Source organism: Gadus macrocephalus, chromosome 6, assembly GCF_031168955.1.
Source record: "Gadus macrocephalus chromosome 6, ASM3116895v1".
Lineage (NCBI taxonomy): Eukaryota > Metazoa > Chordata > Actinopteri > Gadiformes > Gadidae > Gadus > Gadus macrocephalus.
The window spans coordinates 16,049,917-16,077,204 of NC_082387.1; the positions used below are offsets into that span (position 1 = coordinate 16,049,917).

The following is a 27,288-nucleotide window of genomic DNA, read 5'->3' on the forward strand; positions in this document are numbered from 1 at the left end:
ATAGACATTTAGGGGAAGGAGGACTATGCAATATAGAAAAATCGATCAAATCTAGCGCAATGACGAACGGGATTTTAACAAAATATCCATTCAGACCAAGTACATGTCAATACATGCAGTGTTTGGTGATCTTTAAGTGTTTGATATATAACAGACTAAATCGTTTCCTAAAATCACCGGCATAACAACCATGGTAAAAGCTTTTGGTAAACCGGATGCATGAGGAAAACCGAAGGGAACGTTTGGAGGATGAACGGCACCTCCTAGTGACCATGCGAGGAACTCCGGCGATTGGCCAGAATACAGCAGAGCGCCACATCGTCAACTGTGCACTCGTGCGCCATCTTGTGGCAAATAGGCCTATAGTCTGAAACATTGTGCCCACTATTATTCTTGGATGGTAGAATATTCATATGGACCAAACAGTAGACCTTATTTACCTATATTTTAAATAAAACCATAGCCTCCTTGTTTCTGAAATTCATATTTCAGAAAACGGTCCAGTTGTAGAAAACCGCTTAATTCATGTATTGTATTATTCCTCAAATGAGTTGACTGATGTTTAACTATTCATTACAAGGCAACAACCCGCGAATACACACATAATGTCCCATTGTGTCCCATTGTCCCCCATATGGTTTACTACTACAACTAACGGAGTTTAGTTGTAGTTTCCTTCCAACCAGTAAGGACTCAACGTCCCATAGTTCAACGGGGCAAGCAGTCCCCTTGACGTGGAGTAGTTCCGTAAAAAGAGGATGGAGGAGTAGCGTGTTGTTGTATGCTATCCTAGTAATTCTTATATCCAAAAGGGATTTAGCATCCACTCCCGGGCGAGGATTGGGTTCACGGGGGTTGACGGACAACAGTCTTTCGTAGACTGACCCCTTTCTGTTCCCCCGTCTCACTCCACCACCAGCGTCATGATTAAAGCCATTCTAATATTCAACAACCATGGGAAACCAAGGCTTTCTAAATTCTACGAGCATTATGTAAGTACGAATCTCAAGCGTCTTTATTTATGTTACCCAATATCCTGCTTTATCTATTGTGTTCAAGCTTGTAGATGCAATGACCCTAAATATAATTTGTATTATTAGGCTAACACTTTCTGTAAATAGCTTAATATTGTTTGTTTCATTCAGTGCATTTAACATGTATTAAGAAAATAGCATTTGATGTCATATATTACTTATATATCTTGTCATGGTTTGAAACATGATCGTAGCGTTTTTGCAAAAATGTCATCGATCCTGCTGTATAAGATGACTGAACTAACGTTACAGTCTTTTAGACGGTGAATAATTGAACATCTGGCTAGGCTAGACTATCAGATTCCTCGCCGGCCTTACTCTTCTGAACAATGCACTCGACCTTTTTGCTTCACAGCCTCCTAACAAATAGTAAACTGAACTGTCATTGTCAGAGCATTGGGGCAAAATGTAGTGAATATAGCTGGTGTTGACGTCACATGATGTAATTACGCCCTTGTGATTTACTCGTGCTCGGAGGCGTTCCAAGACGAAGAATTTAGCATTCTACCAACTTGCATGTACCTCAATCTGGAAATAGTTTTTGCAAATATCAGTACTTGGGTTTGACATTTTTGAAGGTTGTCTGTTTGTCCAAGTAAGTTTTTTTTATTGTCCCCTTTATATTAAATATTTCTGTAATTCAGAACAATATAGAAATAACGGATGTCATCATCTGGGACAGCTTTACGTTGACTGTCTCTCTGCGGCCCAACATTTCACCATCACTGCTGAGTGCATATATATTTGCCTTTTCAGTCCTTTGAGAGATTTAATAAGCATATTAAGAGTTTCAAGGTTTTTAGGTTGTGTCAGAAATTGGCCTATGGTCATGCCCACATCTGCTGGCATTCATTGAAGGATAGAAGGGAGGATGTGTATCTCTGCCATATATTCTTCTTTTCCACACACTAACATAGTTTAGAAAAGTAATCTAAAAAAAAGTTACATATTAGCATATTTTCATCTAAAGTCTCAATGGTTCTGTAAATCATCAGGTCTACAAACCTGCCCATGTAGCCTACATCAATATGGACGAGGGGTGCTTGAATATCTCTCTTACCTTTGATATAGGGTTAGATAAAGAATTACAGATGCACACAGCTTAATAACTTTTTTGGTCTTGCTTTATTCAATTGGAAGTGGAACCCAATTTTAATCTATTAAAATTCATGCTGGGTTGACATAATAACTTTTAAGTTGGTCAGATACGTTTTAAATGTGAGCTCATGATCAGAAACCGTAAAAGGCCCCTCTCTAGATTGATAAATGTGGCCTTTCATTAGATCAATAAATCCTGTGGTGTGAGAGAGCTTCCTGTCCGGGACGCTTGGAGACTTTACTGAGGAACCCCAACTTTAACAGGGACAGGGTCTGTAGTGCACAGTTGTATATAGGATGGAGATGAGAGAAACTGACACAGCTCCTCCACCCACTTCCACGGCCCAGTTCATCATGGACCAAGGCACAGTAATTAGATGAATATCGTGTTCCGCTCTTTTAATTTCCTAAACCATTCCACAGAGCGAAGACACGGAGCAGCAGATCATTAGGGAAACCTTCCATCTGGTGTCCAAACGAGACGAGAACGTCTGTAACTTCCTGGAAGGAGGCATGTGAGTAGAGATGCTCTATTTTTGTCTGTTGTACCTCAAAGAGCACATTATAAGCAGGCTCACATGCAATACTGTGTGCAAGTGCTTTGGGGTGTGGTCTTGTATGCAGAAAATCCTCATGGTAGACTAGAGAACATACCGTGTGTCAATATCGGGTCAAAGATATTTTCCAAATGACTGAATGTCAATGAACATGAACAAAAGCAAATAAATACCATTAACGAGCAAGGATAACTTGCAGGTTCCTACACAAAAGAGCCTCAACTTTCGCTAGCCGACTCTTGCTAATGTTGCCTCGCCTTTAGCCAATATAAGCATCAACCACACAGGGGTAAAAAACAAAAAAAGGCCACTCAAACATCTTTGTTTAGTCCCACCATGTGTGGTGTGTGTGTGTGTGTGTGTGTGTGTGTGTGTGTGGGGGGGGGGGTATTGGTATGTGTGTGTGTGTGTTTGTGCGTGTGTGTGGCGGGGGGGGGGGGTATATGTGTGTGTGTGTCTGTGTGTGTGTGTCTGTGTGTCTAAGAAAGTGCCCTCTGTGAGGGGAGAACGTGATAAGACTAAGGTCAATCATTGTATTTGCGACATGAATACACAAAGACATACTACTACTTTAGAATCTTCAATATACTCCACTCTTATTTGTCCTAGTTACTTCATTATATTCTGTTGGCTGCTATTAGTGTGATGACATTGTTTGCTTGTAACTTGGATCAGTACTGCAAGTACCTTGTCTCACATCTATATTGTTTAGGAGTATATATTTATGAGAAGAATAATTGCTGTTTAATATATGTTGATTACAAAAAGGTGTAAAGTGTATTTGCTTTGTTTACTTTTCTGAACCCATTCTTTGTGAATCAGGTTGATTGGCGGGTCTGAAAACAAACTTATCTACAGACACTACGCCACACTTTACTTTGTGTTTTGTGTGGACTCCTCGGAGAGTGAACTTGGAATTTTAGACCTAATCCAGGTAAATAAAGTAAATGATATTATGAATCATCATTATTTGCTGTGGAACACCCTTAAATTGTATTCATATTGTCGTGTAGGTTTAATTTTTTTTGCAGTCATTGATGGTAACTCCTTGGTGACTGGTGTACATTTTTCTACAGGTGTTTGTGGAAACTCTGGACAAATGCTTTGAGAACGTCTGTGAGCTGGATTTAATTTTCCATGTAGACAAGGTAGGGAAAAGCAGTCTCAGCTATTCATATTTTCCTTGAATATTGTTGTCCAATAATATTACATCGAAGTTGCTTCCTACACTTATGACATCAGAAATAATGGTAAATGGCTCAACAGAATGGCAAATGCATAAGTAGAATGTTACACTCATTGTAACACATAGGTAACAACAATTGCAATGGTCTTTATGCTCTGATAATGACATCATTCGTTTGCTTATTAAATAAGGATCATGTATCATCCATAATCTGCTCAGTATAAAGTTAAAAACAGAAACTACACCAGGGAGCCGGCCATTGTAATCTAATATTAGGAACAACCTATCGCATGCCTTGCCTTGCATACAGAATTGAGGGTCCTAGAAAGTTTTAAACATTTTGAATGTTTACAACTCCGTATCCTGCACTATAAGGGGGTACACAGATTACACGTCAAATTTATTTGTAAAGCTCTTTATCTCAGTTTTAGTCTCAATAGGCCTCACATGTCGTTATTTGATGACATCCCCTAAACCTAAGCCTTAATAAGGGCATGGCAGAAAGTAATAAACCTTTAAACAAGCAGAAAGCAAGCAAATGTGGAAGGCTGAAAGCCGAGTGGGCTGGAGCAAAAGAGTTCACAAGCAAGAATATTTATGGCAGCAAAAAACAACAAAAAGAGATGGCTCCAGAATAGGTGATACAGGACAGAAACTGCCAATACCAGCTTGGGCTGTGCTTTTTAAATGGATTTGTTGTATTAGATTAGGCTCTAAATCAGATTGAACTTCATCAACCCTGGGGGGATTTTGTAACCATATTATAGTACACAGTGAGAATAAAGCAGTACGCTGTATACATATTTGGGCGTCTTCCCCGCCTTTGGTAGGTCCACAACATTCTGGCAGAGATGGTGATGGGTGGCATGGTTCTGGAGACCAACATGAACGAGATCATCATGCAGGTGGACGCCCAGAACAAGATGGAGAAATCGGAGGTAAGCAACCTTTTTCTGCCTCCCACAACCCCCCCCCACCACACACCCTGTTCCCCCTCCCCTTTACCTCCTCTTTGCCTTCATGGTATATTGCAGGCATGTGTGTATGCTGCATCCTGCATGCTACTCCTGCCCTCGTGGATGCTCCCGATTTACTCGTCTGTTTGCGCTCTCTCCTGCCCCCTCGCTGTCACACCCGGCTCCAAGCGATACCAGACTCAGGGCGCAGGGCGCCTCCGTCTCACTGTAACACAAACATGGTTCCATTGGTTTGTCATTACTACCGCTGCAGTTGCCCATTCGCCCAGTGCATCTTTTTTGCTACTGCTATTGGTCATCAAATCTCTCAGTCATTCACTATATTTAATATCATGTCCATGCCACTTTGGCAAGCAGTGTAACAATTGAGGAATAACACCGTGTTGTCGTGGTTTTTGTTATAGGCTGTAGCCAAAAGTAGAATATTGAATCTATTGTAAATACATTTACTCACTACGGTCACGATATCATTTTGATTCAGACCATACTAGTCAAACTAGGACATTGTTCTGTTACAACACATCTGATCATACAAGAGGCTCGTAAGCCTAAACTTTTACCTGAATTTGTGGCAGTAGCTTCCTTCACTCCACCACACACTGTGACTGCTGGTCTATTAAAAGGTGCTATTCTCTGTGTTGCATTAAGAATTAGCACTAGCATCTAATAATGCCTAAGGCATAACCATACTAATACTTTTTCATTAAACATTAGCATGCATTTCAAGTTGAACACATACTATTTCAGGTTAGATACAATTTTCCACAAAGAATTGAGGAATAATCAGGCCACTGACTGAGCCTAACATGATTTAATAATGGTTTGTTTCTGGCAAGTGCATTGACAAAGCACTTACTCAATTATACAAATTGGTTGAACTGGTGCCATCTTGAGACTAAACTTCCTATAGATTTGTGCTGTTTCTCAATTAACAAGTAACGCTTTCCTAATCATCTGAAATTGATCATCTGTTTTGGATCAAACTGAGTTTCCTTTTTTGGTAGATGTGTAAAATGAATCTGCTCCTGTTGAAACAGACCAGAACTATTCTGTCTCTTCCCTTGGATCTATGTAGGCCTGTGTGTGGAAAAACAACAAAAAACAGTGATGGTGATTCAAAGTGACGCTGTCCATTAAGATGACAGTAACCCAGGAACGAAGATCTGTCCTTGCTGTTTGGCACAGACAGATTGATTGCACTTACTTATTTGAACCTATGATCTTAAACATATTTGGTCAGAGATATAGTTAAAAAACAACAACAACTTTTAATCACCACCTTTTTTTATTTACTACCGATGCGGCCTATCATAGGTCCTGTCACTGTTTCTGTGGAAATAAACTGTGATGACCTCGATCTGCTTCTAACATTCCTCATTCCTCTTTTCCCTGACCTATCCAGTTCTTTCCATTCTTTTCTCTCTTTGCAGACGTTTATCTTTCAGTCTACCAGGCAGGACAGGTAGACACAGGTACTGAGAAATTTACAACTGAGTACTTCGACTTCAACTAAAATTTAACCCCCTTCCTACCCCCTTACACAAATCCTTCCATATGGCTTTCCACATATCCAAATTAATGCCGCTAACATAGACATCTTTAATGGCAGACCCAGAAATGTTTTGGTGTTTTTCTTAATACATGTGTTGTAACTTTAGTGAGGTGTTGTTTGTTGAAACACAGATTCAGGAACTAGAATGATATCCAGTCGCCCAGCACTACCACTGAAAGTGGTGAATTATCTCTGTATCAATAGCCAAGCCTTTGGCATTTCAGATTTCTAAATCTGTACGTACAGGTTCAAACATGTTTTATGCATAGGTTATTCTATACACCTGATTTGTTTGGCCTCCTTGCTTTCAGGTACACCTTCTTCTACGGCCTGACCATTTATTAGAAAAAGATATAGATGGAATCTCCAAGAATTATATTCTAGCGTATATTCCTTAACCTATAAATACTCCAGTCAACCCAGGGGTTAAGGTTGCATGATATTGATGTCACTGTTTGGGACCACATAAACAGCAAATTAGAGTACAGTGTGTATAGTATACTCTAGTGCAGTACAGTGTAGCACAGTACAGTACAGTGTGTGTCATGGTTCCATCGTGGGACCCTTGCTCTGCATAGCGAGCCAAAGAGCTGCACAAGTGTTTCACTAGAATCTGGTATCATGGTGTGACATGACTATTCACACAGCCTTGGATACCCTCTCCATCCAGTGACCTGGCCAGTTACGGGGTAACGTAACCAAAGGTATCTAAGCAACCTAACACGTGGGAAATATCCACCAGGACGACAAGTTCTGGCTCAGCATTCCACCAAATCTACGTTGCACTACTCTCTCTGTCTTGCATTACTCCTGCAGGCAGCAGATGTAGCACACAGACATGAATAGATCAGCATGCATAAAGACATTAAGGGTTTGTGTATTTCCGAGTAGGTCACCTGGTTGAAAGACCATTTTCTAAGGATAAAGTGACATTTGTGGGTCTGCTGACTAAAGATTAGACTAGTCTGGGATCTCTAACTGCAGTGATTCTCAAATGTTCTGAACACATTTTGCCAAAATATAAAAAAAACTGTTTAAACAGTTGTTTGTAAAAATACCATTAGCTGTATTTGCTGTACTCTGGAAAAAATTGCTTTGAGATTCACTGTCTTGGAGAGTTGAAAATAGATCCCTTAGTCTTTTCCCTTGTTAGGCTTACAATGTTCTCATGCCAAGTTAACACCATGCACTAAAGTGTTCCTTAATTATATTTTTTATAACAATATCCTAACCTGTTTTACATTTTAGAAATGGCGTCCGAGACGCCAACTAAAGCAGCCATAAAAAGCAATTCCACTGTATCTATATATATATATATATATTCCTTTTTTAAGTTCCCTTTGAAGTAAACCATTTAACCTCACTATGACATTACATCGCATTTGTGAAGCACATTAACCTGTAAAATAACCTCCATAACATCCATTATTATGTTCACACTTGTTAAACACATCTCTATGCATATCTATCTAAAAGCCTCATTTTCATTTCTTCATATCCAATTTCATTTATTCCCTGTACTGCTTTACCAAAATTCTCTTTGCATTTTGTACCCTCACCGGTCTTCTACAGCCTGAGGGGCCACAAGTTGCGAGCAATGCTGCCCATGCTTATTGATACATGTCAAATACAGCTGAGTGATCCAAACCCAAACGAATGACCTACTTATCTTCTCTCACAGTCGACTTCATAGTGGTTTTCCGGTTCGTGATGTAAACCATCCAAGAACCGTATAGTGCATGTGCATATGAGGCTACGTACGACATCTGAATGTACATTTTGCACATGTTTGTTTTTTGTTTTTTTTACTTGTCAGTGCTTTTTGCATTTTGTCTGTTGTTTATCGTTGTTAGTATTATATGTTGAGTATTGCATCATGTGTGTGTGTGTGTGAGTGTGTGAGTGTGTGAGTGTGTGAGTGTGTGAGTGTGTGAGTGAGTGAGTGAGTGAGTGAGTGAGTGAGTGAGTGAGTGAGTGAGTGAGTGAGTGAGTGAGTGAGTGAGTGAGTGAGTGAGTGAGTGAGTGTGTGTGTGTGTGTGTGTGTGTGTGTGTGTTTGGATTGTCATGTGTTAACAGTGTTGTGGAGTCGTGCACATCATGTCTGATTCCGAGGTGTTTCTTAGTGATCCTGCCTGTCTCTTTTCTCCGTGTGAATCTAGGCCGGCATCGCAGGGGCGCCCGCACGCGCCGTATCCGCCGTAAAGAACATGAATCTCCCCGAAATGCCCAGGAACATCAACATTGGAGACATCAGCATAAAAGTGCCAAACTTACCCTCCTTCAAATAGTGGCAGCAAGATGGCTACCCCGGCCCGCAGACGTCCACCAGTGTTTACTGTGATGCAATTTGTTTACCAAAACCTCACGTCACAAAGTTTTTATTCAACATATACGAGTATTGAAGGTACTGCGTGAAGCAAAAGATTTCCTCTATCATGTTTTTCCTTTTTAGTTTTTTTGGTTTGTCCTGTTTTAAAATGAATGTCCTCTATGTGGCTTGTTGGTTTGAGAGAGAAGATGGAAGTATTTATTGAACTGTAGTACATTCCTCTGCCCCCACCCCTCACAGGCACTCTTTAACGATCAGCTGATTTGGACCTGGAGATCTATTGAAATGTTTATTTTTGTTTGGTTACTTGTACGTCTCTGCCTGTATGAAGATCAAGGTTTTTAGTAGGAAGTGTTTTCTGGAGTATAGGGACCATCTGGTTGGTTTGGTTGTGCCAGAACATAGCAATCATTCCATTCATCGTTCACGGTGTGTAACCGAATTCAATGGCAAAGTGAAACAGTATTGTTGAAATGGTTTGTAAAATCAAAACAAACTGTGAAAGAATATTCTTATATTAAAATAATGCTGTATGATGGTAATTATTACTGTATATGCTGATATGTCTTTTCATTGCCTTATCAGTTTGCAAAATAATGAAAATATTTCTTTAGATTTTATTCTATGCATGGCGTTTTTTTCTTTACTTTTGCAAGTAAATAAAGTATTCAATCTTTTGTGGGTCTTTGTGTCGGTTAATTTGAAGGATTTTTTTTTGAATTTGCCTCAATTGGTGTTCAATTCTTATAAAACCAAACCTCATTGAAGGATACATAAAGATATTTCTTGCAAGTATTTGGCTCCGGAGAATACCGAAATCGATGTCATCATGAGATTGATATATTTATGCCCAGAAACGACCACCCACCATTTAGTACCCTGTTGAATAATGAATGGCATGCATTTAATACCCGGAAATAACAAATCACTTTTTTCCTGGCAATTTCGAATACAATAAAGTCAAATCGTAAGATTAGGATCTGTCAATGCTGTAGTTACGTTACCATGCGCATTTACTGCGCAAACAGCGACCCCAACGTATCATAACGGCGATCACAAATGTTCCTTTTGAGTATCTCTATGAATATTCCTAACTAAGAGTTTATCATTACGATTTTAAAAAATTTCTGAGAGACTACGATTTAGTTGTTTCTAATTCTGAATGAATAGTACATGAGAGCGCATTTCTGCGCAGTTTTGACACTCACGTGCGTTACTTGTGACAACAGGAAGAGAGAAGTGACATTTACATTGTGGCAACCAAAAATATCTACTTTTGTCGATGGTGCTTTATTAATAACAATTAAACATCATGGCGTCTATTTTCAAAGAAACGCAAAGGTATGTTATTGTTTACGCTCAAATAGGCTAATATTGATAAGTGAGCTAACAGTTACTGTATGCAGTGCAATATTACAGGGGAGCCTTGTATACTTCTGACAGAATTCCTCAAGATAGGTATTTTGAGTGCTTCATTAACACGTTATATTCTTCATGGTGTTGTATACGTTTTTTGAGAACTAGAAAGGGCTAGATTTGAGGAACTACCGTACGTGAATGGTCTTAATTTAGGAATATTCTGGACTCTGTTATTGCCATTCAAAGTCTGATATTACAATACATCTCGTCCCTCAGAGTTATTTGGAATTTCTTTATGGAATATGCATATCGAATGAGGTAACGTTGCTGTTTCTTCCATCCAGCATCAAAGAGGCAGTGGCTTTCATCAATGCTATTGACGTGAACAAATTCTCAAGACTGATCTCTAGGATCATACAGAAACTTCACCTGAAGGTAAGCCTGCTGCACTGTATTCATTCAAATATCAGATATTTAACTGTTAAGCACAGGTGCTATGGAAAAATAATGTATTAACACAATTGTTTCTGGATATATATTTATGCGATAGTGTTTGTTTATTTTTACTCTAACATTGACATCTGTACATCTCTCATAACAATTCTAACGGCTGCTTTCCTTTTGTTATTGAATGTAGGGAGAGCGGATACTTAGTGAAGACGAGGAGCTGAAGCTTCAAGCAGCGCTATCATTGGAAAAACCTGCTCTCACGCTAGTTCTCGAAACAGTCTCATTTATCCTGGAACAAGTATGATATGGAGCATTGTCGCTTTCTGCTTATGGTTTTGTCATGTATTTGTCAACTAATACCAGGGTTTATCATTGTGTGAAAAGTCCTTTAAAGGCTTGTGCTAGGTCCAAGCAGGAATGTTGCCACCTACTGCTCCCATAGAGGTGGGTTGAAAGCATGGGAAACAATATCGACAAATTACTGCTGTGTAAATGCAGATAAAAATGATTGTAGCAGATCACAATATTGTACAGAAGAGAAGCCGACTACATGTCATGTCATAAAAACATACAGTATGGTACTTTAAGATGTGTGTGCACATACTAATTCTGGACCTTAAAATAAATATCAATATTGTCGTCCGATATATATGGCCATATATAAATCAACATACAAGATATAGGTGATAATTGTAATTACATGAATGAATAGCGTTTATTACTTTAAGGATACATTGATAATCAGGTGAGGTCATCCTTTTCATATGCTCTCTACTGTCCTGTGGTGTTTCCTTCTCAGGCGGTGTATCATAATGTGAAGCCGGCATCACTACAGCAGCAGCTGGAGGCGGTCCACGTGAGCCCGGAGAAGGCGGAGGTGTTCACCCAGACATGGGCCACCGCTGGCCCGGAGCTGGTGGATAAACTCAGGCAGACCGTCTTCGCCCCAAAGAAGGTGATTCGATGGAGAAATAGTTGCCAGGTTGAGCTGGATTGAGCTGCGGTTGGTCACGTTACAACAGCGAAAAATGTGGTTCGGAATTAAGGATTAAGATTTGCCACCTTTTCAGATTTTTCATCTATCTGCATCATTTGTGGATTCAATGTTTACTGATGGCATTCAGTGAAGCACATATGAGCTTTTTCTGCTTTTATCTGTGTGTCATTCAAATGTATGCTCTCATTATTTATTTTGAAACTAGAGCCTGTAGCTAGGGGACATTATCACCGATCTGGCACTAAGCATGAATTATGCAGCTATGAGTCAAGCCCAACACTCACAGTGTTGTATTTAACTGTGCCCCCTCTCCCATGTGGTAATAGTTCAAACAAACATCGTCCACTTATTATACCGCATGTTCTCTCCCTGAATATTCTGCCTCATAAAAAGGGCACTTTGTTGACAAAAACAGCATAATGAGACAACAAAAATAACAACCCTCCATTTGCATTTGGTGATATGTCGTTGCTCTTGTCGTCGTACATCTTCGGAGAATTTTCTTCCCAGGGACTTGTGCGTAGTCTCTCCTGTCGTCCCTGACTACAGCTGCTGCGGCTCTTTGTTCTAACAGCAGGACAGCGAGGGGGTCACCGGTCTACCTGGGCTTTGGCTGCGGAGAGTAGATGCAGAATACAGACATAACTTGTGTCTTCTTCAATACTTGTGTATTGAAGAACATCAGAGGGACAATAGGACGCTGCTTGGTTGCTTGTTTTTTATGTCACAATTTCTCGAAACTGGGTCTCAGGTCCCTGAGAGCAGGGAGCTATCTGTTGTCTTCGTTTTAAATAGGGCAAATAGTTGCCCTTGTTGTGCTTAATTATATAGCGTTTTTGCCTTTCCTTTGAACTTGCTCTTACATAATGGACATTTCTTGTGATCCTTTTCTGTCTTCGCAATCCGTTTGATTAAGTCTTGCTTTTCCCTTTTGCTATTGTGATCGGTTTCCAAAGCTCTGAAATGACCGCAGTGTACCATGTATTCAGACCTATTCCATACTTTATTGAATTGAAAGTGCAATTAAAATGCACTTTCACACTGTCTGTGTTGAGGCAAACATGTGCAATTGTTTTTTAGCGCAGCAGATTCCACAGAGGAAACACGCAACTCCTGCACAGAATTCTCTTAAAATGCTGAGTCTGGGTTCTAGAGTCTATCATTCACACATGGTTTACTATTATTGCTCCACTCTGCATCGTAAAACACTTAGCCACCTCTCTTCTCCACTGCTAATGTATCACACTGCAACAACTGGCTGATGAGCTATATCTCAGTGCATCGGCCAGCTAGCCAGTCACAGACAATTCGTGTGTGTGTGTGTGTGTGTGTGTGTGTGTGTGTGTGTGTGTGTGTGTGTGTGTGTGTGTGTGTGTGTGTGTGTGTGTGTGTGTGTGTGTGTGTGTGTGTGTGTGTGTGTGTGTGAGGGAGGGGGTGTTGGGAGAAGGAAGGAAGGACAGAGGACACACTACAAGGCTTTTGGACAGCGCAAGCATCCAATGAAATTTCAACCTCTAAGAAACCAACTACCCATGCATTTTTTGCGATGCGCAAATGTAAATGTTTGTAAATTCCAATTACAAACTCATCCTCGCTGGGTGACATTTAATATGCAAGCCTTTTAAAGTTGATTGAGAGTCATGGAAATCCGTACCGCTCAGGAAGAAAACACTGATAGAGATTGAAAACATTGTTAGATGTGTAAATCTCAGCAAACCGTTTGAGACACATTGTCAATTTGACTAAGAACACATTGTTCTCTCTAAACAGGTGTCATTTACTTCGTTGCACAAAATGTCATGATGGCTGAACTGGATTTCCTCTGGGTTTTGTATGTGGTACAGATGATGTATGATTTCAATGAATTTGGAAATTTATATCTAGCTAACCTGGACATATACACAGCCATTACAAGGCAGCCACGGGCAGGGCCAGCACTCACCTTCCCAGCTACTGCGAGAGGCTGCTGCAGCTCATTATCTAATTGGCCGGCTGGCAGACGATGTCAAGGTGGAACTTGCTCTCCCCCCTGAAGGAGAACTGACTTGCGGTCCACACAGAGAGCACACTCGCTAGAGGGGGGACGAGGTGGTCTACCGCTGAGATCACAGTACTGGCTTGAGTCGGTTGGATGTCTTAATACTCACGGGAGCAGGCTGAACCAACAAACAGGCCCACACTTTGCTTAACTTGACAAGACTGAATCTGTGGATACCCTGCATCGACTCATTGCCTGCTCTTTTACTTCCCCTTGTTACAGTCTTGTGTGTCCGTGTGTGCGTTTGATTGGTTACGTGTGTGTGAATGTATGTGCTGTATTTGTATGAGGAATATTTTATGCTGACTTTCTTCATCCTACCTTGCCAGCCCTTAAAAGTATATTAATATAAAAAAATGAAATAAAAGAAAGGCAGTTTGTGAGTTTCTATTTCAGAATGATGTGCTAGTGTTGTCTTTTTAGGCAATTTCTTATTCTCAATATTTTGACCGCAGAAGAGGGTCACCTTCTCTAATTGAAAGAAACAACTGTGTGTGTGTGTCTGTGTGTGTGTTGCAGCTGGAACACATTGGCTGGCAGTTGAACCTGCAGATGGCTCAGTCCAGCCAAGCCAAACTGAAGGACCCCAGTGCTGTGCTGCAGCTGGGCCTCCGCGCCGAGGACTCAGAGGTACACACACACACACACACACACACACACACACACACACACACACCCGCTCATATAGACACTGCACACAAATACCCATTCATACTTTGCACCTGTCTCCTTTTAAACACAGGCAGAAACACATCTGCAAAAACTTAGGCCATTGTCATTCACCATAGATTTGTATACCGATTATTGCAAAGTCATAGTCACGATGACATCACCTTGAGGAGACCCCTTCGTCCATGAATGCATGGATATATCCTCCCATGCATCTATCATCTATCCATCCATCCGTTCATCCATCTACCCATCCATCCATCCATCTTCCCCTCCCCTCCCCTCACCCACCCAGCCATCCATCCATTTACCATCTGTCCCTGCCTGGTGCTGAGGATGCTAATCCCCGCTGGTGTGTCTTGAGAGTGGCCATGCGTCAGGCTCGGGAGCATGCAGAGATCCCTGGAAGCTTGTTATCCCGGGTCTCCTGGGCCTCTTCCCTCCGTCTAGAGCCTTCCACATTATCCAATGATGACTTTTTCTCCATTAGTCAGTCATACATTTGCTTTTCTGTCAGACCCGCGGCATTGTAGTTGTTGTTGGTATTCTTTAATTATTTTAATGAGTGAATCACAAAGACCTTCATGTACTCACAATATTGTGCTGTTGTTTTATAATTTGATTATGGTATGGGAAATATAGCATATATATTATACCGCATAAAATATGGCTTTTATGCTGCTCCTGCCATTGTCACTATATTTTTCCATATTAATTAAACAATTAAAATAACATATATATTTTTTTTACAAATTTACACCATTTAATTTTGGATGCTACTGTTACTTTGCTATGGCAGCAAAGCAGTATTCTAGCGACAGTTCTGTTTCCCCGGGTATCGCTGCCTTCCTATTGGCTAATGGGGGCGTCATTGCACATAAATAGTTTATGAAAGTTTTTGAAAGCTAGGTTCTCTTTTAAATCAGCTGCTCTCTTGACATACATATTGAGCAACATAAAAGGGCATGAATAACGTTCACAGTTTCTATTATTTGAGTTTAAAGACAGAGACACTATAAGCATAGAAGAAATCGATATATGCAATGCATTTTTTCTGAGTTTCTTTCCTCTCTGTAATACCTTTCAAACACTTTCAAAACTTGAGGGCCATGCCTTTGTTCCAAATGCCTGGTTCGTTTTCAAAGGTTGAGCCAGTATTTAGTGTAATCAACAAAATTTTTGAGGTCATCGAATCACAAAGTGTCGTATATGTATTATTGCATCCCTTGTGAATGCATCTCAGACAGTAGTAGAAGGGCTGATCGTTTTCTGCTTCCTGTGTGCTTAAACAAGAGGCCTGTGAGATTATTATAAAATGCGTGCCTGTATTTCACCATGTTCTCCCCATGCATGTCATTTATTTTAATCTACTTGCAAAATATCCCGTGGTGGGTGGAGACAGTCAGGGGGACTAGTTAATTTTACAAAAAGGAGCAGTTTTAATACGAGTATCATCGATTTAACAAAAATCACAATGACTTGCAATTCCTCTGGTGAACATTAGGGGGCACTGTTGCCTCGCCAAACGTTCACCAGAGGCGCGACGCGGAATGAAAATGATATATTCCGCGGTGTGAACATTGTTGTTCAAAGACCTTCCGTGCGCAGGGTTTTCTTTTTAAATTTCATCTGAGATCCTTCATTAGTTTTTTATAAGTTTGCTTCCTGCAAAAAATCTCCAGCAAATACACTACAGTGTAATCCAGCAATGTCAAAACATTGTGAAGATGAAGAGGCAACCAAAATGCAAATATAGTTGAGAATCAGCTGCAAGTGTCAAGATAATTAGAATAAAAAGTCATAACATCTCCAATGCTAACCAATTTTGTTGACAAAGAAAAGTGAACTACTGGGAGAGTGGGAGTGTTAGGACAGAGGAGAGGAAGATGAGGGTATAGGACACAAGCAGAGGAGAGGGGAAAAGAGAGCAAGGGAGTGGGATGGACAATTATGGACAATCCAATAATGCTACAAAGACTAAAAACACGAAGGGAACTGAAAGAAAATCATCAAACGACAAAGGGAAGTGAAGCCTGAGTGGGCCACCCTCTGTATGGTATACATGGAGGGTAACCAGAGTGGAGCGTGGGAGACACAGTACCATCGAGGCTGCCTCCTTAACCCTCTCCAGAAGGAGCACATCCCCCTGGCCCACCGACACCCAGCCTCCGGACCCAAAGCCCCGGCATCCACTAGTTAGCATTATGCTACGTTACTTGCCCCTGTTTAATGGCTAACAATCGTCTATTCTTTGGTTACACTTTTTTCATTGAATAAACAGCTAACGAGTTCTTGTTCACAAAACCGCTGGCGGGCACATCAGGGTGCGGGCGAGCCCGTCACAGCTAGACTGTGCTTTGCTTTGCGGTTCCGACGCGTTCCGACTCTGAATTTCCAGTCTCTTGGTCACTGGTGGTGTTCACTGCAGCACATGAAATATGTCCGCCATGCGCCTGCACGCCGGGGCCATAAACACCCACCGGTTCCTCCCCCTCCCGACCCAACCCTCGCAGATTGTGGTTGTACTAGTAGTAATGGTGGTGGTGGCGGTGGTTGCAGTGTGACCTATATTTGATCATCTGCATAGGGAATCACATGCCGTCTGAGTGACGGTACTCCCCAATGTTTAATGCATGGCCCTGGTATGGAACCTGTCAGCTGGTATAGGCCATACTCTTGTCAGTCCGCCCCGCCTCACATGAGCACTGCTGCATGCAATGGGAGACCCCACCCCCTCATCCCAATCCCAACTACCCTGCACCACCTCTCTGCAGAAGGCAACCAGGAACCCCTCCACCCACCTACACACCCTGTTGGACATGGAGAGCATGGTGGGGGACAGGGAGAGAAGGAGAGGAGGAGGAGGAGGAGGAGGGAGGAAGAGGAGATTTTGCGGCCATAGGGGAATGGAAACGAAGGAAAAATGAAATGTTCTTGGGAAATGAAGAATGTATTGGCGGTGCAGGGTTTGACCCCAAGGGTGTAGGAAGCATCCTTAAGTTAAGGGGTTAGCCTATGAGGGGTGCTTAGGGGCTTTCTGTTTACAGAAGAAAGTAATTGTACAATGTCCTTTTCATGGATCACACGACCAAGACAGTATGGCCAAATGACCATTACATGGTCACGGTCATCTGGAAACACGTTTTGAAAATGACAACATATCCAGTGTAATACATAGCACGACCATGGGTGACGCAAATAAAGCAGAAGCCCAGAAGACCCTCCGCTCTGTAGGATTGTTTCGACACGGTCACTATAAACATGCTGTGCAAGTGGTGCTCGGAGCGACCATTAGTAGTCGCACAACCAGCATTGGCTGCCCATGGAGTTAATGGTGCACCTCACCTCTTGTGTATTGTCGTCATAGTGGGTAGTGGTGGGCAGCATGCCATTGTTAACGGCGACGTCCGTTCACAATGTCCTGAGGCTTCAGTGATTGCACCAAGGCCCTCCCGAGGCAATTCCAAGCAATCCGCTTGTTAAAGAAAGTGTTCTGGAATATCTGTTTATTTGAAATGGTGAAACTGTGAGTGTCTGAAGATTCTGCCGCTATTTGCGAAGGTGCCACTGCATTTAACTTTCAGTAAAAGGGCACTCTCTTGCGTTTCGTGCATGGAGCTTTCTGTCGATGTTCAGTAGTGTGCGTGTGTTTGTGTGAAATTAAGCTCATGTAGCCCTCGATCTAAAGCTCTTAGGATGCTTGAGTGCACTAAATCCTCCTCCCGTGAGGCTGTTTTCTAATGAGATATGATCTGTATGATGCAGCCGTGTTCTTCACTTATTCAGGAGCAACAGCCCGGCGACAACATGGCTTCTTGTGAAAACCAAAACCAAAAAAGAAAAATCTGTGCAGGGATGTCTCGTTTTCGGTGTCATGCGCTGCGTTACCGTGATTGCATTGCCTTGGCAGCACCCGCGTCGGTGTGCGCAGAGCCTCAGGATCGCCGTAGCCCCTCTGTACTCCTGCACAGGAAGCCAGAGCTCAAGAGGCCATCTGGAGCCTCTGATAGCTCTAGTTTGTTCTCTCTCTCTTTCTGTCCCTCTCCTGTTCCTGTGTCGCTTTCCCTGGCTTTATTTTTCTCTGTCCTTTTTACCCTTTTGAGACAATTTCCGCTCGCTCCCAATTTCTCCTGATTATTCCTCCCTGTTGCTGCGTGCCACTACTTTGTTAAACACCGGGTTCTGGAAGACACTCAGGTGTCACTTTGATGAGTCAATCTCTCCTCTATCTCTCCCGCTCTCTCTTTCCCGCAGGTTATTCTGTAGAATAGCTCATGATTTCTCTTTCTCTCCTGCTCTGTTGCTCTCTCTCTCTCTCTCTCTCTCTCTCTCTCTCTCTCTCTCTCTCTCTCTCTCTCTCTCTCTCTCTCTCTCTCTCTCTCTCTCTCTCTCTCTCTCTCTCTCTCTCCCCCTCCTATCTTCCCTCTGTCCTGTAGAATTAGAATGAGCCATCACTCTCGCGGCCCTTGGGAGGCTGACATTGGTAATATAGCACATCCGCTCGCAGGACCTGCTCTGCCAATTGCAATATTTACTGTGGACATGTGATGCCGCAGAGGGCTCGACGTCCTAGTTAGGGATCGAATGCACCGCCAGACACTACAGTACAGGCCTGCACTTCAAAGAACCTCTTGGAATTGCCGTTTAGGATAGACTTGATTAGTTCAGATGAATTACGGGCCCGGAGAGATTTCGGCGACAGCCAGCATAAATTAGATTCTTGAAAGTTTACTTTAGGAAAAAAAAGGGTTAGTGGTTTTCTGCCAGTCTCTCTCTCTCTCTCTCTCTCTCTCTCTCTCTCTCTCTAACTCTAACTCTAACTCTAACTCTAACTCTCTCTCTCTCTCTAACTCTCTCTCAGCAGAGCAGATTTAAAAGACGCCTCAAGAAAGAGACAAAGGAGATGAGAGGAGGAAGTAACCTCTAGTTTCGCTTATCTAGAACTTTGAAATTGAATTCAAATTTGAATTGAAAGTGCCTCTGTTCTACTGCACATCCGTATATTTATGATGGCAGAGGAAACATTACTGTAGCTGACTTCCTCTTTGCACTCCTTTATTTTCAATCACTCCATCTCCTTACGAGCTCTGCTCCATTTTCTGGGATGATCTCTCTAGATTCTAAAAATAAACATGTCATAACACACTTTTTTGTGATTTGTGATTTATGCATGGGTGGAATGTTCTTCCGTTTTTTGGTTGGAATTTCTATGTCAAGCTGCCCCCAGCCGGCACAGACTTCAGGAGACAAGTCCTTCTCGTTGGTGGAAAACCTGAATTCTTTTTTGTTTTCTTACCAAAGTGTCATCGATAAAAGACTTCCTTTCTTGTGATTCTTCTTTCTCTGTTGTGACTTTCAGCTGTAATCACACAGGGGCCAAAGCGCTTTTGTTGGAGAACTAGTGCACTCTGAGAAAAACTGAGACACACACACAAAAAACCCACATACACATGCTCGGTCTCTTCCTCGCCCTCTCCCTCTCTCTCCCTCTCTCCCTCCCTCTCTCTCCCTCTCTCTCCCTCCCTCTCTCTCCCTCTCTCTCCCTCCCTCTCTCGCCCTTCCCCTGCAAACGCACACATTCAAAGAGACAATCAACTCTGCCTGTGGAGAGACCTCATTTGCGTACACTCAAAGACTGAGGACGCAATTAAATATGCCATCTTTGACCTGGATGAGAACGCAGGCACTGCCCTCTAACCCCCCCCCCCCAGCCACACCTCTCCTTATCCCCACACCATCCCGTTATCCCACCCTCTCTGCCACCCCACCCTGCTCCTCCACCCTCTCTGCCCCACCACCCTGCTCCTCCACCCTCTCTGCCCCACCACCCTGCTCCTCCACCCTCTCTGCCCCACCACCCTGCACCTCCACCCTCTCTACAGCCCCCCCCCCCCCCCTACGTTCCTCCACCCTCTCTACAGCCCCCCCCCCCCTACGCTTCTCCACCCTCTACAGCCCCCCTAAGTTCCTCCACCCTCTCTACAGCCAGCCCCCCATGTTCCTCCACCCTCTCTACAAACAGTCCCACCACCACGTTCCTCCGCACCCCCTACCACGTTCCTCCACCCTCTACAGCCACCCCCACCACGTTCTCCCTTTTTTACCTCTCTGCCAAGGCGGGATCATACAGAAGAGGCACAAAGAGAGGCACAGGTCTGGCACCGTTGACACAACCTGTTTTTATGAATGCATCGTCGGGGGATTACACGTCCACACCGCTGTACTGGAGGGCTTCCGCGGGGAGCGTGCGGTCACAGTCAAATCCCTTGTAGTGTGCCACCCACCAGCCCACCGGAGACAAAGACGCCCCTGTCTCCAACCCGCCGCTCTCTCCGCAGGTCCCAGGACTGCTTCCCTTTCCTTTTTTTTTTTTTTTTTTTTTTTGCTTCATTATTTTTGTTGGGTTGCTTTTTGCACCCATCTTTTAAAGGAGGCCTCTCCCTCTTCCTTTTTTTCCTTTCATTCTCCCTCTCTTTCCCTCCCCTGGGTGATTTGTTATTCTCTTGTTGGGCCTGGATCCCGTTCGCTGAGAGGCCATATTGTTCAGCTCTGATCCATCTCCGAGGATGAGCCCCCAAAGAGCCTGAATGGCTTGCTGTTGGTTCTCTCTCTCTCTCTCTCTCTCTCTCTCTCTCTCTCTCTCTCTCTTCCCCCCCCTTGCGCTCTCATTCTCTTGCCCTTGCCCCCTCGTCCTCCCACTCCTCGTTCGTTCACCGAGCGATGATGTCATGGTTTTAATTTGCTCCAAGGATACCCATTGATTCTCTGCCCACAGTTCTTTCCCTCTCTCCCAATCTCTCCTCTCTGCGCACACACACACACACACACACACACACACACACACACACACACACACACACACACACACACACACACACACACACACACACATTCAGGGACTATAGATCCCTCTCTCCCTCTGTGTGTTTGCCCCTCTCACACACACATTCAGACACTATATATCTCCACCTCTCTCTCTTTTTCTCCCATCTTTAAAAATCCGGGGGGGGATAGATTTATTTCACTCTTCCTCCGGGCCAGAAGCCGAGCCGTGGGGGAATGTGTTTGGATGTTGTGGAGCTCACCCACGCTCACACGCTTGGCACCCAGATATAACCCACGCTCACACGCTCTGTACCCAGATATCACCCACTCCCAATCGCTTGGTACCCGTGTAGGAGATTTGTCAGGGCTGGTAAAATCCAAATCCACGGCTTTTTGTTTTTTGTTAAATCCCATTGATTTAACATCCACCCCCCCTTCCCCCCAGCAGCATCCTCCCATTTAATCTCCCTCGTCTCACACCACTCCCGTGATCAAGCCTGTCTGCATTTGTGTTCATGCTGGCTCTTTTTCATTTTTTACCTCTGGTTTGTGAGTTATCATTAAATTCTAGACAATGCGGTGCCGTTTCGGAGCAGCTGTTGGCAATTTGCAGCTGCTGGAATGTCATGTGTTAATATTGACACATCTTTATTCAAACATATTAACCTATATCGATATCTAAAGCTTTCTATAAATATGTCTATTTATTTTGTTAGAATTGATTTCTGAATAATAAATAAGTAAATGTTCGTTTCTTTGGGAGACGGCTGTTTTCATGAACTTACCCTCCTGCGGACCCAGGAATAGGAAACGTGTTCAAGCTGAGACAGAGACGGCTGATTGCCGAGCAGCAGCGACAAATCAACTCCTTTCATTTAAACGAAGATGGGTTGACAAATAAATACGCCGGTCTATACTGGTTCCAAATAGGAAATCAAGTGTACTGAAGCTGACATATCCACACCTCCTCCTCATCACTCTTCACTCCTCACTCCTCTCTCAACTCTCTCTCATTCTTTCTCTCTCAAGTTGTTATTTTTTGCTGCTCGGATACAGAGTCCTCCGTATTGTATTGCCTTTATCTTTTATCCGTCTTCAAATCATGCCTTTTTATACAAGCTTGACAAAAGGTTGCGCATTGTGCGTGCGTGCTGTGCGTTGCGTTGTGATGGCGTGTAATGGTGCTGAAGGGGTTCTCAGCCTTTTGCTTTCCTTGAAATAATGATTACAGTGTGTGGGTTGGAGCCCCGTGCCGCTATTGTCAACAGAGCCACAATGATGGGCACGGCCGGCACTCCTCCCGTATCAACACATTGTCACCATTGTCTTTACACAGCGGCCGCCGTCTGTGATGTGGACGGCTTGAGACGGGCGCGTTGAAGGCCATGCATGCAAGCAATGCTGCATTCGGAGAATGCTCGCTCCGTCCCTCCTCTGTCTCCATCTCTTTCTCTCCATCTCTCTGTCCGTCCATCCACAGCCGATTGAAATGAATGGGTGCACAGGACACAGGTGCGCATTACTGGCACCATAGCCCACAATTAACAGAATTCCTGAAGTCGGGCGGCTGTCCAAAGCCTGCTGCTGTGCCAGCTGATTTATTTATTTATATATACAGTATATATTTTCTTTTTTTACTTTGCTTTGATTTGAGCAGCTCGACCAACCCAAAGCCGCGGCGTCGACCGAGGGATGGGGTAATTATGTTTGTGTGACCGGTGTAGCTCTGCGTACGTTGAATAACTTTGAACAGTCATTACTTTCCTTTTGGTCATCCAGACCCTGTATTTCGGATAAAAGAAAATAACAAAATCTAATAAAGGTTTTCCACTGCGCTCTGCACTCATTCAAAGGGTGAAAAGAAAGGGCTACCAAAATGCAACATCAACAGCATGTGCATAGCAAAGATCACATACATTTCATGATTAAAAAAAAAAAAAGCACAAAACCCCATCAGGGTTTTCCGTTGCACATACAACTTCAGATATACATTTATAACAAGCAAACACATTGGAGGTTGAAAACCAAATGACTTAATAAGAAAAACATGACAACAAGACAAGGACTGATAAAGGGGAACACACCTTGTCCACTTGTTTGACGGAAAGACAAAGAAATCAGGCAGGAAGGGAGGTCGTGGAAATGCTTTCCTAATGGGCAAAAATAAAGAATGAATGAAGAAATAATAAAAATAAACGACGTAATACAAATGCTGCAAGGGCTTTGGGTAATCATGCATAAGCTATTTCAATAATGCTACATTTGCTGATGACACTTCATCTCACGGAGCGTAAGATGCCGGTGATTAAATGTGTTTGTTCAGCTCCAGCCACCGCTGGGGCTGAACTGGACTTGGCTTTCCCCTTCCATCACACTCCTGCCTGTAAACTAAAGCCTTCCCCTTCCCACTCCCGCCCCGTCCACAGCCCCTCAACTCTCTCTTTAACCTCATTCATTCTCCTATTCTACCCTCCCCTCACTCTCTCTCTCTCTCTCTGGCACACACACACACACACACACACACACACACACACACACACACACACACACACACACACACACACACACACACACACACACACACACACACACACACACACACACACACGATCCGGGCATGCCATGTTGGACAGTATAATCCCCCACCCCTGGTGATGCTGAGGGCCACAGTGTCTACATACCACAGGACCCAGGCCGGCAGCCCTGGAGACCCTCCGTGGGTCAGAGAGACGGGCAGCGCAGTTATGAATAGCAACCATCGCCCCTTCGAACCCCCATTCATGAGGGAACGCACACATTCTCCCACACTCCCGCACATGAACACGCACACACACACATTAACACATGCATACACACACACACACACACACGCATTCACGTGCATATACACACACGGAGACACACACACACACACACACACACACACACACACACACACACACACACACACACACACACACACACACACACACACACACACACACACACACACACACACACACACACACACACACACACACACACACACGGTTGTACCCTTTGACCACTCCTTAATTTCTGTGCCAGCAATATACATTAAAATGCATTCTGTTACAAAATGCAGGACCTGGCTAAAGGGGCTAAGTGCTACTTATCCAGGAACCTGGCATATGGTGCCGGTGAGCTAGCTAGCAAGGGTGGGCCCACACATCACCATTTGATCCCAACTGCTGATCTAATTAACTGTGCCACACGTTTAAAAGATGGTATAGTTTCACAATATGGTGCCACTGCTTTCTGTGGAGGTCAGTTTAAACACAACAATTGTGTTTGTTTGTTTTTCGGTAGGGGTAATCACGTAACTGTCTTTGAACAAAACACTGTGTGCTGTCTTTACTTGGTCATATAACTTGTTCTCAGTTTCATTAAGTGATTAAGTGACTTTCTGGGAGAAAAACGTCAAAATGTTGTCAATTTGATAACCATCACCTCCTTAATTAGCAGGAAGACCTTGAGATGTAGTCATTTTGCTGACCACCATTCTTTCTAACTGTGGTCGGCTTCTTTCTCCTGGCTCTCACGTGTTGGACGAGCTGTTCCTTGGGCAGTTGACAGCATGCAGACAAAGTAGCCCTGTCTTGCAGCAGAACCTGGGACATTATCTCCCTCTCTCTCGTCCGTCTGTCTGTCTCTCTTTCTCTTTTTTCTCTTTCTAATTCTTGCTCTCACTCTGTCTCTGTTTCTCTGTCACTGTCTCTCTCTGTCTGTGTATGTTTATTTCTCGTATCAGCCTATGCTAACTGCCACCACCTTAATTATCTTGTTATGGCTCCCGAACAGCCTGCGTTTCTTAGCCTGTATATCTTGGCAGGAGAAAGACTTGTCCTCATTCTCCCCTACAAGCACTTGAATGTCAAACCGATAGACATTAAACGCTTTCAGGCACCAGGTATTTGCGTCGTGCTTGGAAATGGGAGCCAAGGACGGTTATTTGGATATGGTTTAAAAAGTGGGAGCATGGTACGAGCTTCAAGGCCTGATTCTGTTGAGTTTGGGGTTTACTTGTTTTCCCCATCACAGTTCACATATAATGGTGCAATAGACCACACACACAGTAGTTGAAATTCTTGTTTCAACAGTTTTATCTGTCAAACTCTGAGATAAGCACAGGGTTGTTCTGCGCAATTCACTTCATAGAACAAGGCACACGTCATCTGCGTTAGTAGAAACAAAAGTCAACGAGAAGAGTACGAATATAAGAGTATGAAATGTAGAATATGTTGTAGATGTCTTGATACTTTTTTTTTGTGGCCTCATAGGATGTTATTTTGTCCGTATAGTTTCAGAAAAACGTAGAACAAACTAATAATGGTTGTTTTTTAGGCTCTGAGTTCTCATTGGTTTCTACTGAAGTCATACGACTGATCTCCATGAGAGGCTCCATACTGTGTGTGTGTGTGTGTGTGTGTGTGTGTGTGTGTGTGTGTGTGTGTGTGTGTGTGTGTGTGTGTGAATTAAAGTTGAATAATTATTAATTATTTAGACACACTGTAATGGAACTCTTCACTCTGAGCATGTTTGCTCTTAACATCTCTTCTAGGCGGCACACTGCTTCTTATTGAAATCTGGCGCCGTGAAGGTATTTAATCAGCTTTCTGTTTTCCTCTTTGTTGTTTTCACTAGCCAAAAAAAGTGTCGGAACAGCTAACAACCAAGCTTGTATTGCTCAAGCAAGGTATTTAGCGGCCATTGTTCCCCACCTGCGGGCTTTCAAACAGCAAACAACAGCACTTTTCTTTTTTCTGCCGCCCTGTCTCTCTCTCTCTCTCTCTCTGTCTCTGTCTCTCTGTCTCTCTGTCTCTCTGTCTCTCTCTCTCTCTCTCTCTCTCTCTTGTCTGTCCCCCAATGTCTAATTCTGCATGTTGGCACTCTTTATCTAGCAGTTACTCTTTATCTTGAAATTCATTTATCTTGCTCTCTCTCTGTCTCTTTGTCTCTCTCCCTTGTCTCTCCCCCTTGCTTTTTACTGCATGCTGGCACTCTTTTCTTGCAGTTCTCTCTCTCTCTCTCTCTCTCTCTCTCTCTCTCTCTCTCTCTCTCTCTCTCTCTCTCTCTCTCTCTCTCTCTCTCTCTCTCTCTCTCTCTCTCTCTCTCTCTCTCTCTCTCTCTCTCTCTCTGTGTGTTCACTCTCTCCAGGCCACCATGTCTCTTTCTCTATCTTTTCATCTCTGTATATCTTCTTCACCAATCAACATCCAGACTGTTTTTCCCGCATACACACAGGTGCTCACCCCCCCCCCCCCCCCCTCCCTCCCTCCCCACTCCCTCCCTCCGTAGATGAACAGAAAGCCAGGACTGTGGCTGACAAGCTATTCTTGGCCACTCTTAAGGATGACTCACCGACAAATGAATTTCTCAAAAATGATCCTTCCGTCAGTGTTTGAGTAGAGCCCGCTCTCTCCAACTGGCACTCTGCTCTTCAGTCTCATTCTAGCTGGCTTTATCCCGGCCATCCCTCTACTCATCATCTGTCATCATTCCGCTATGGCTGCTCTATGTCTCCTTACCATAATCTCTATCCGTCAGTCATTATCTCCAACTCATTGACAACCCTGCACATCCACCTATCTACCTAGTTGATTTAGTCTGAGTGATTTTCTTCCCCCTGGTGCATCACTGAGACGTTGAGGAACCTTCCCGTGTGTCTCAGGCTATCAAGCATATGTGCCGTCCTAATAACAAGGCACAAACGTCCCCGGCGATCATGTGCTGGCATCAAGGCTAATGGCGCGCAGATGAAGGCTAGGGCTCTGTGAGGCCATCAGACTGCATTAAAGTGGATGAATAGGGAGGGAGCTGAAGCAGTACCTTAGCAGTAACAGTCAACAATTCAAGGGCTCGCAATGCGTATACATGATGGGGTATAATAAAGAGGGTATTGGGTTTAATGTTGTTTACCTACATGGTGTTCGATAATATTTCTCGCTGCTCCTAGGTCGTATGAGCTATCTAAACAATGAGACGATTTATACTGTCATAGGCTCTACACGTAGAATGAATACATACCTCATGTTGACGTCGGTAGAAAGAGAGGCAGGCCAGAATCAATTGTGCCGATTGTGACGGTTTGTGACTCCAACGTGTGCATGTGTTTTTAAATATTTGGTTTCTGTGCATGCATCAACATTTGCATGTGTGAGAGCTGAAGACGGCAGTATATTGGAATAAGAGATTTCCA

At 43.3% G+C, this 27,288-nt stretch overlaps 2 protein-coding genes across 7 annotated transcripts in view; both read left to right on the forward strand.

The window, feature by feature from the left end:
* The first annotated feature begins 684 nt into the window (after positions 1-684).
* ap3s1 (adaptor related protein complex 3 subunit sigma 1) lies at positions 685-9,410 on the forward strand. Of its 4 annotated transcripts, none has more exons than XM_060054509.1 (7): positions 723-992; positions 2,556-2,647; positions 3,512-3,623; positions 3,766-3,837; positions 4,706-4,813; positions 6,255-6,324; positions 8,564-9,410. In XM_060054509.1, exons 1-7 carry the CDS (start codon positions 924-926, stop codon positions 8,743-8,745), a joined length of 705 nt encoding a protein of 234 aa, XP_059910492.1. In that variant the 5' UTR covers positions 723-923; the 3' UTR covers positions 8,746-9,410. The 4 variants fall into 4 exon arrangements, with proteins under 4 accessions (XP_059910493.1, XP_059910492.1, XP_059910494.1 ...); XM_060054511.1 differs by lacking the exon at positions 8,564-9,410 and adding an exon at positions 7,052-8,557 and having other exon boundaries at positions 724-992; XM_060054512.1 differs by having other exon boundaries at positions 726-992; positions 6,283-6,324; positions 8,564-8,703.
* A 505-nt stretch (positions 9,411-9,915) lies between these two features.
* commd10 (COMM domain containing 10) overlaps positions 9,916-27,288 on the forward strand; it is a 47,550-nt gene continuing 30,177 nt past the window's right edge. The window contains exons 1-6 of one of the 3 annotated variants that reach the window (XM_060054515.1): positions 9,916-10,074; positions 10,437-10,527; positions 10,730-10,840; positions 11,342-11,497; positions 14,097-14,207; positions 14,542-15,100. In XM_060054515.1, the coding sequence (XP_059910498.1) occupies positions 10,046-10,074; positions 10,437-10,527; positions 10,730-10,840; positions 11,342-11,497; positions 14,097-14,207; positions 14,542-14,580 (537 nt within the window). In that variant the 5' untranslated portion in view covers positions 9,916-10,045 and the 3' untranslated portion in view covers positions 14,581-15,100. Of the gene's footprint in view, positions 10,075-10,436; positions 10,528-10,729; positions 10,841-11,341; positions 11,498-14,096; positions 14,208-14,365; positions 14,492-14,541; positions 15,101-27,288 lie in introns of those variants that run through there. The other 2 variants (XM_060054516.1, XM_060054514.1) reach the window with 2 other exon arrangements.

Excerpts from the sequence above, each read along its gene's own strand:
- ap3s1 (XM_060054509.1), top strand. The coding sequence starts at position 924 with ATGATTAAAGCCATTCTAATATTCAACAACCATGGGAAACCAAGGCTT. Across the intron at positions 993-2,555 it reads CTAAATTCTACGAGCATTAT|AGCGAAGACACGGAGCAGCA; the intron begins GTAAGTACGAAT and ends ACCATTCCACAG. Across the intron at positions 3,838-4,705 it reads TAATTTTCCATGTAGACAAG|GTCCACAACATTCTGGCAGA; the intron begins GTAGGGAAAAGC and ends CGCCTTTGGTAG.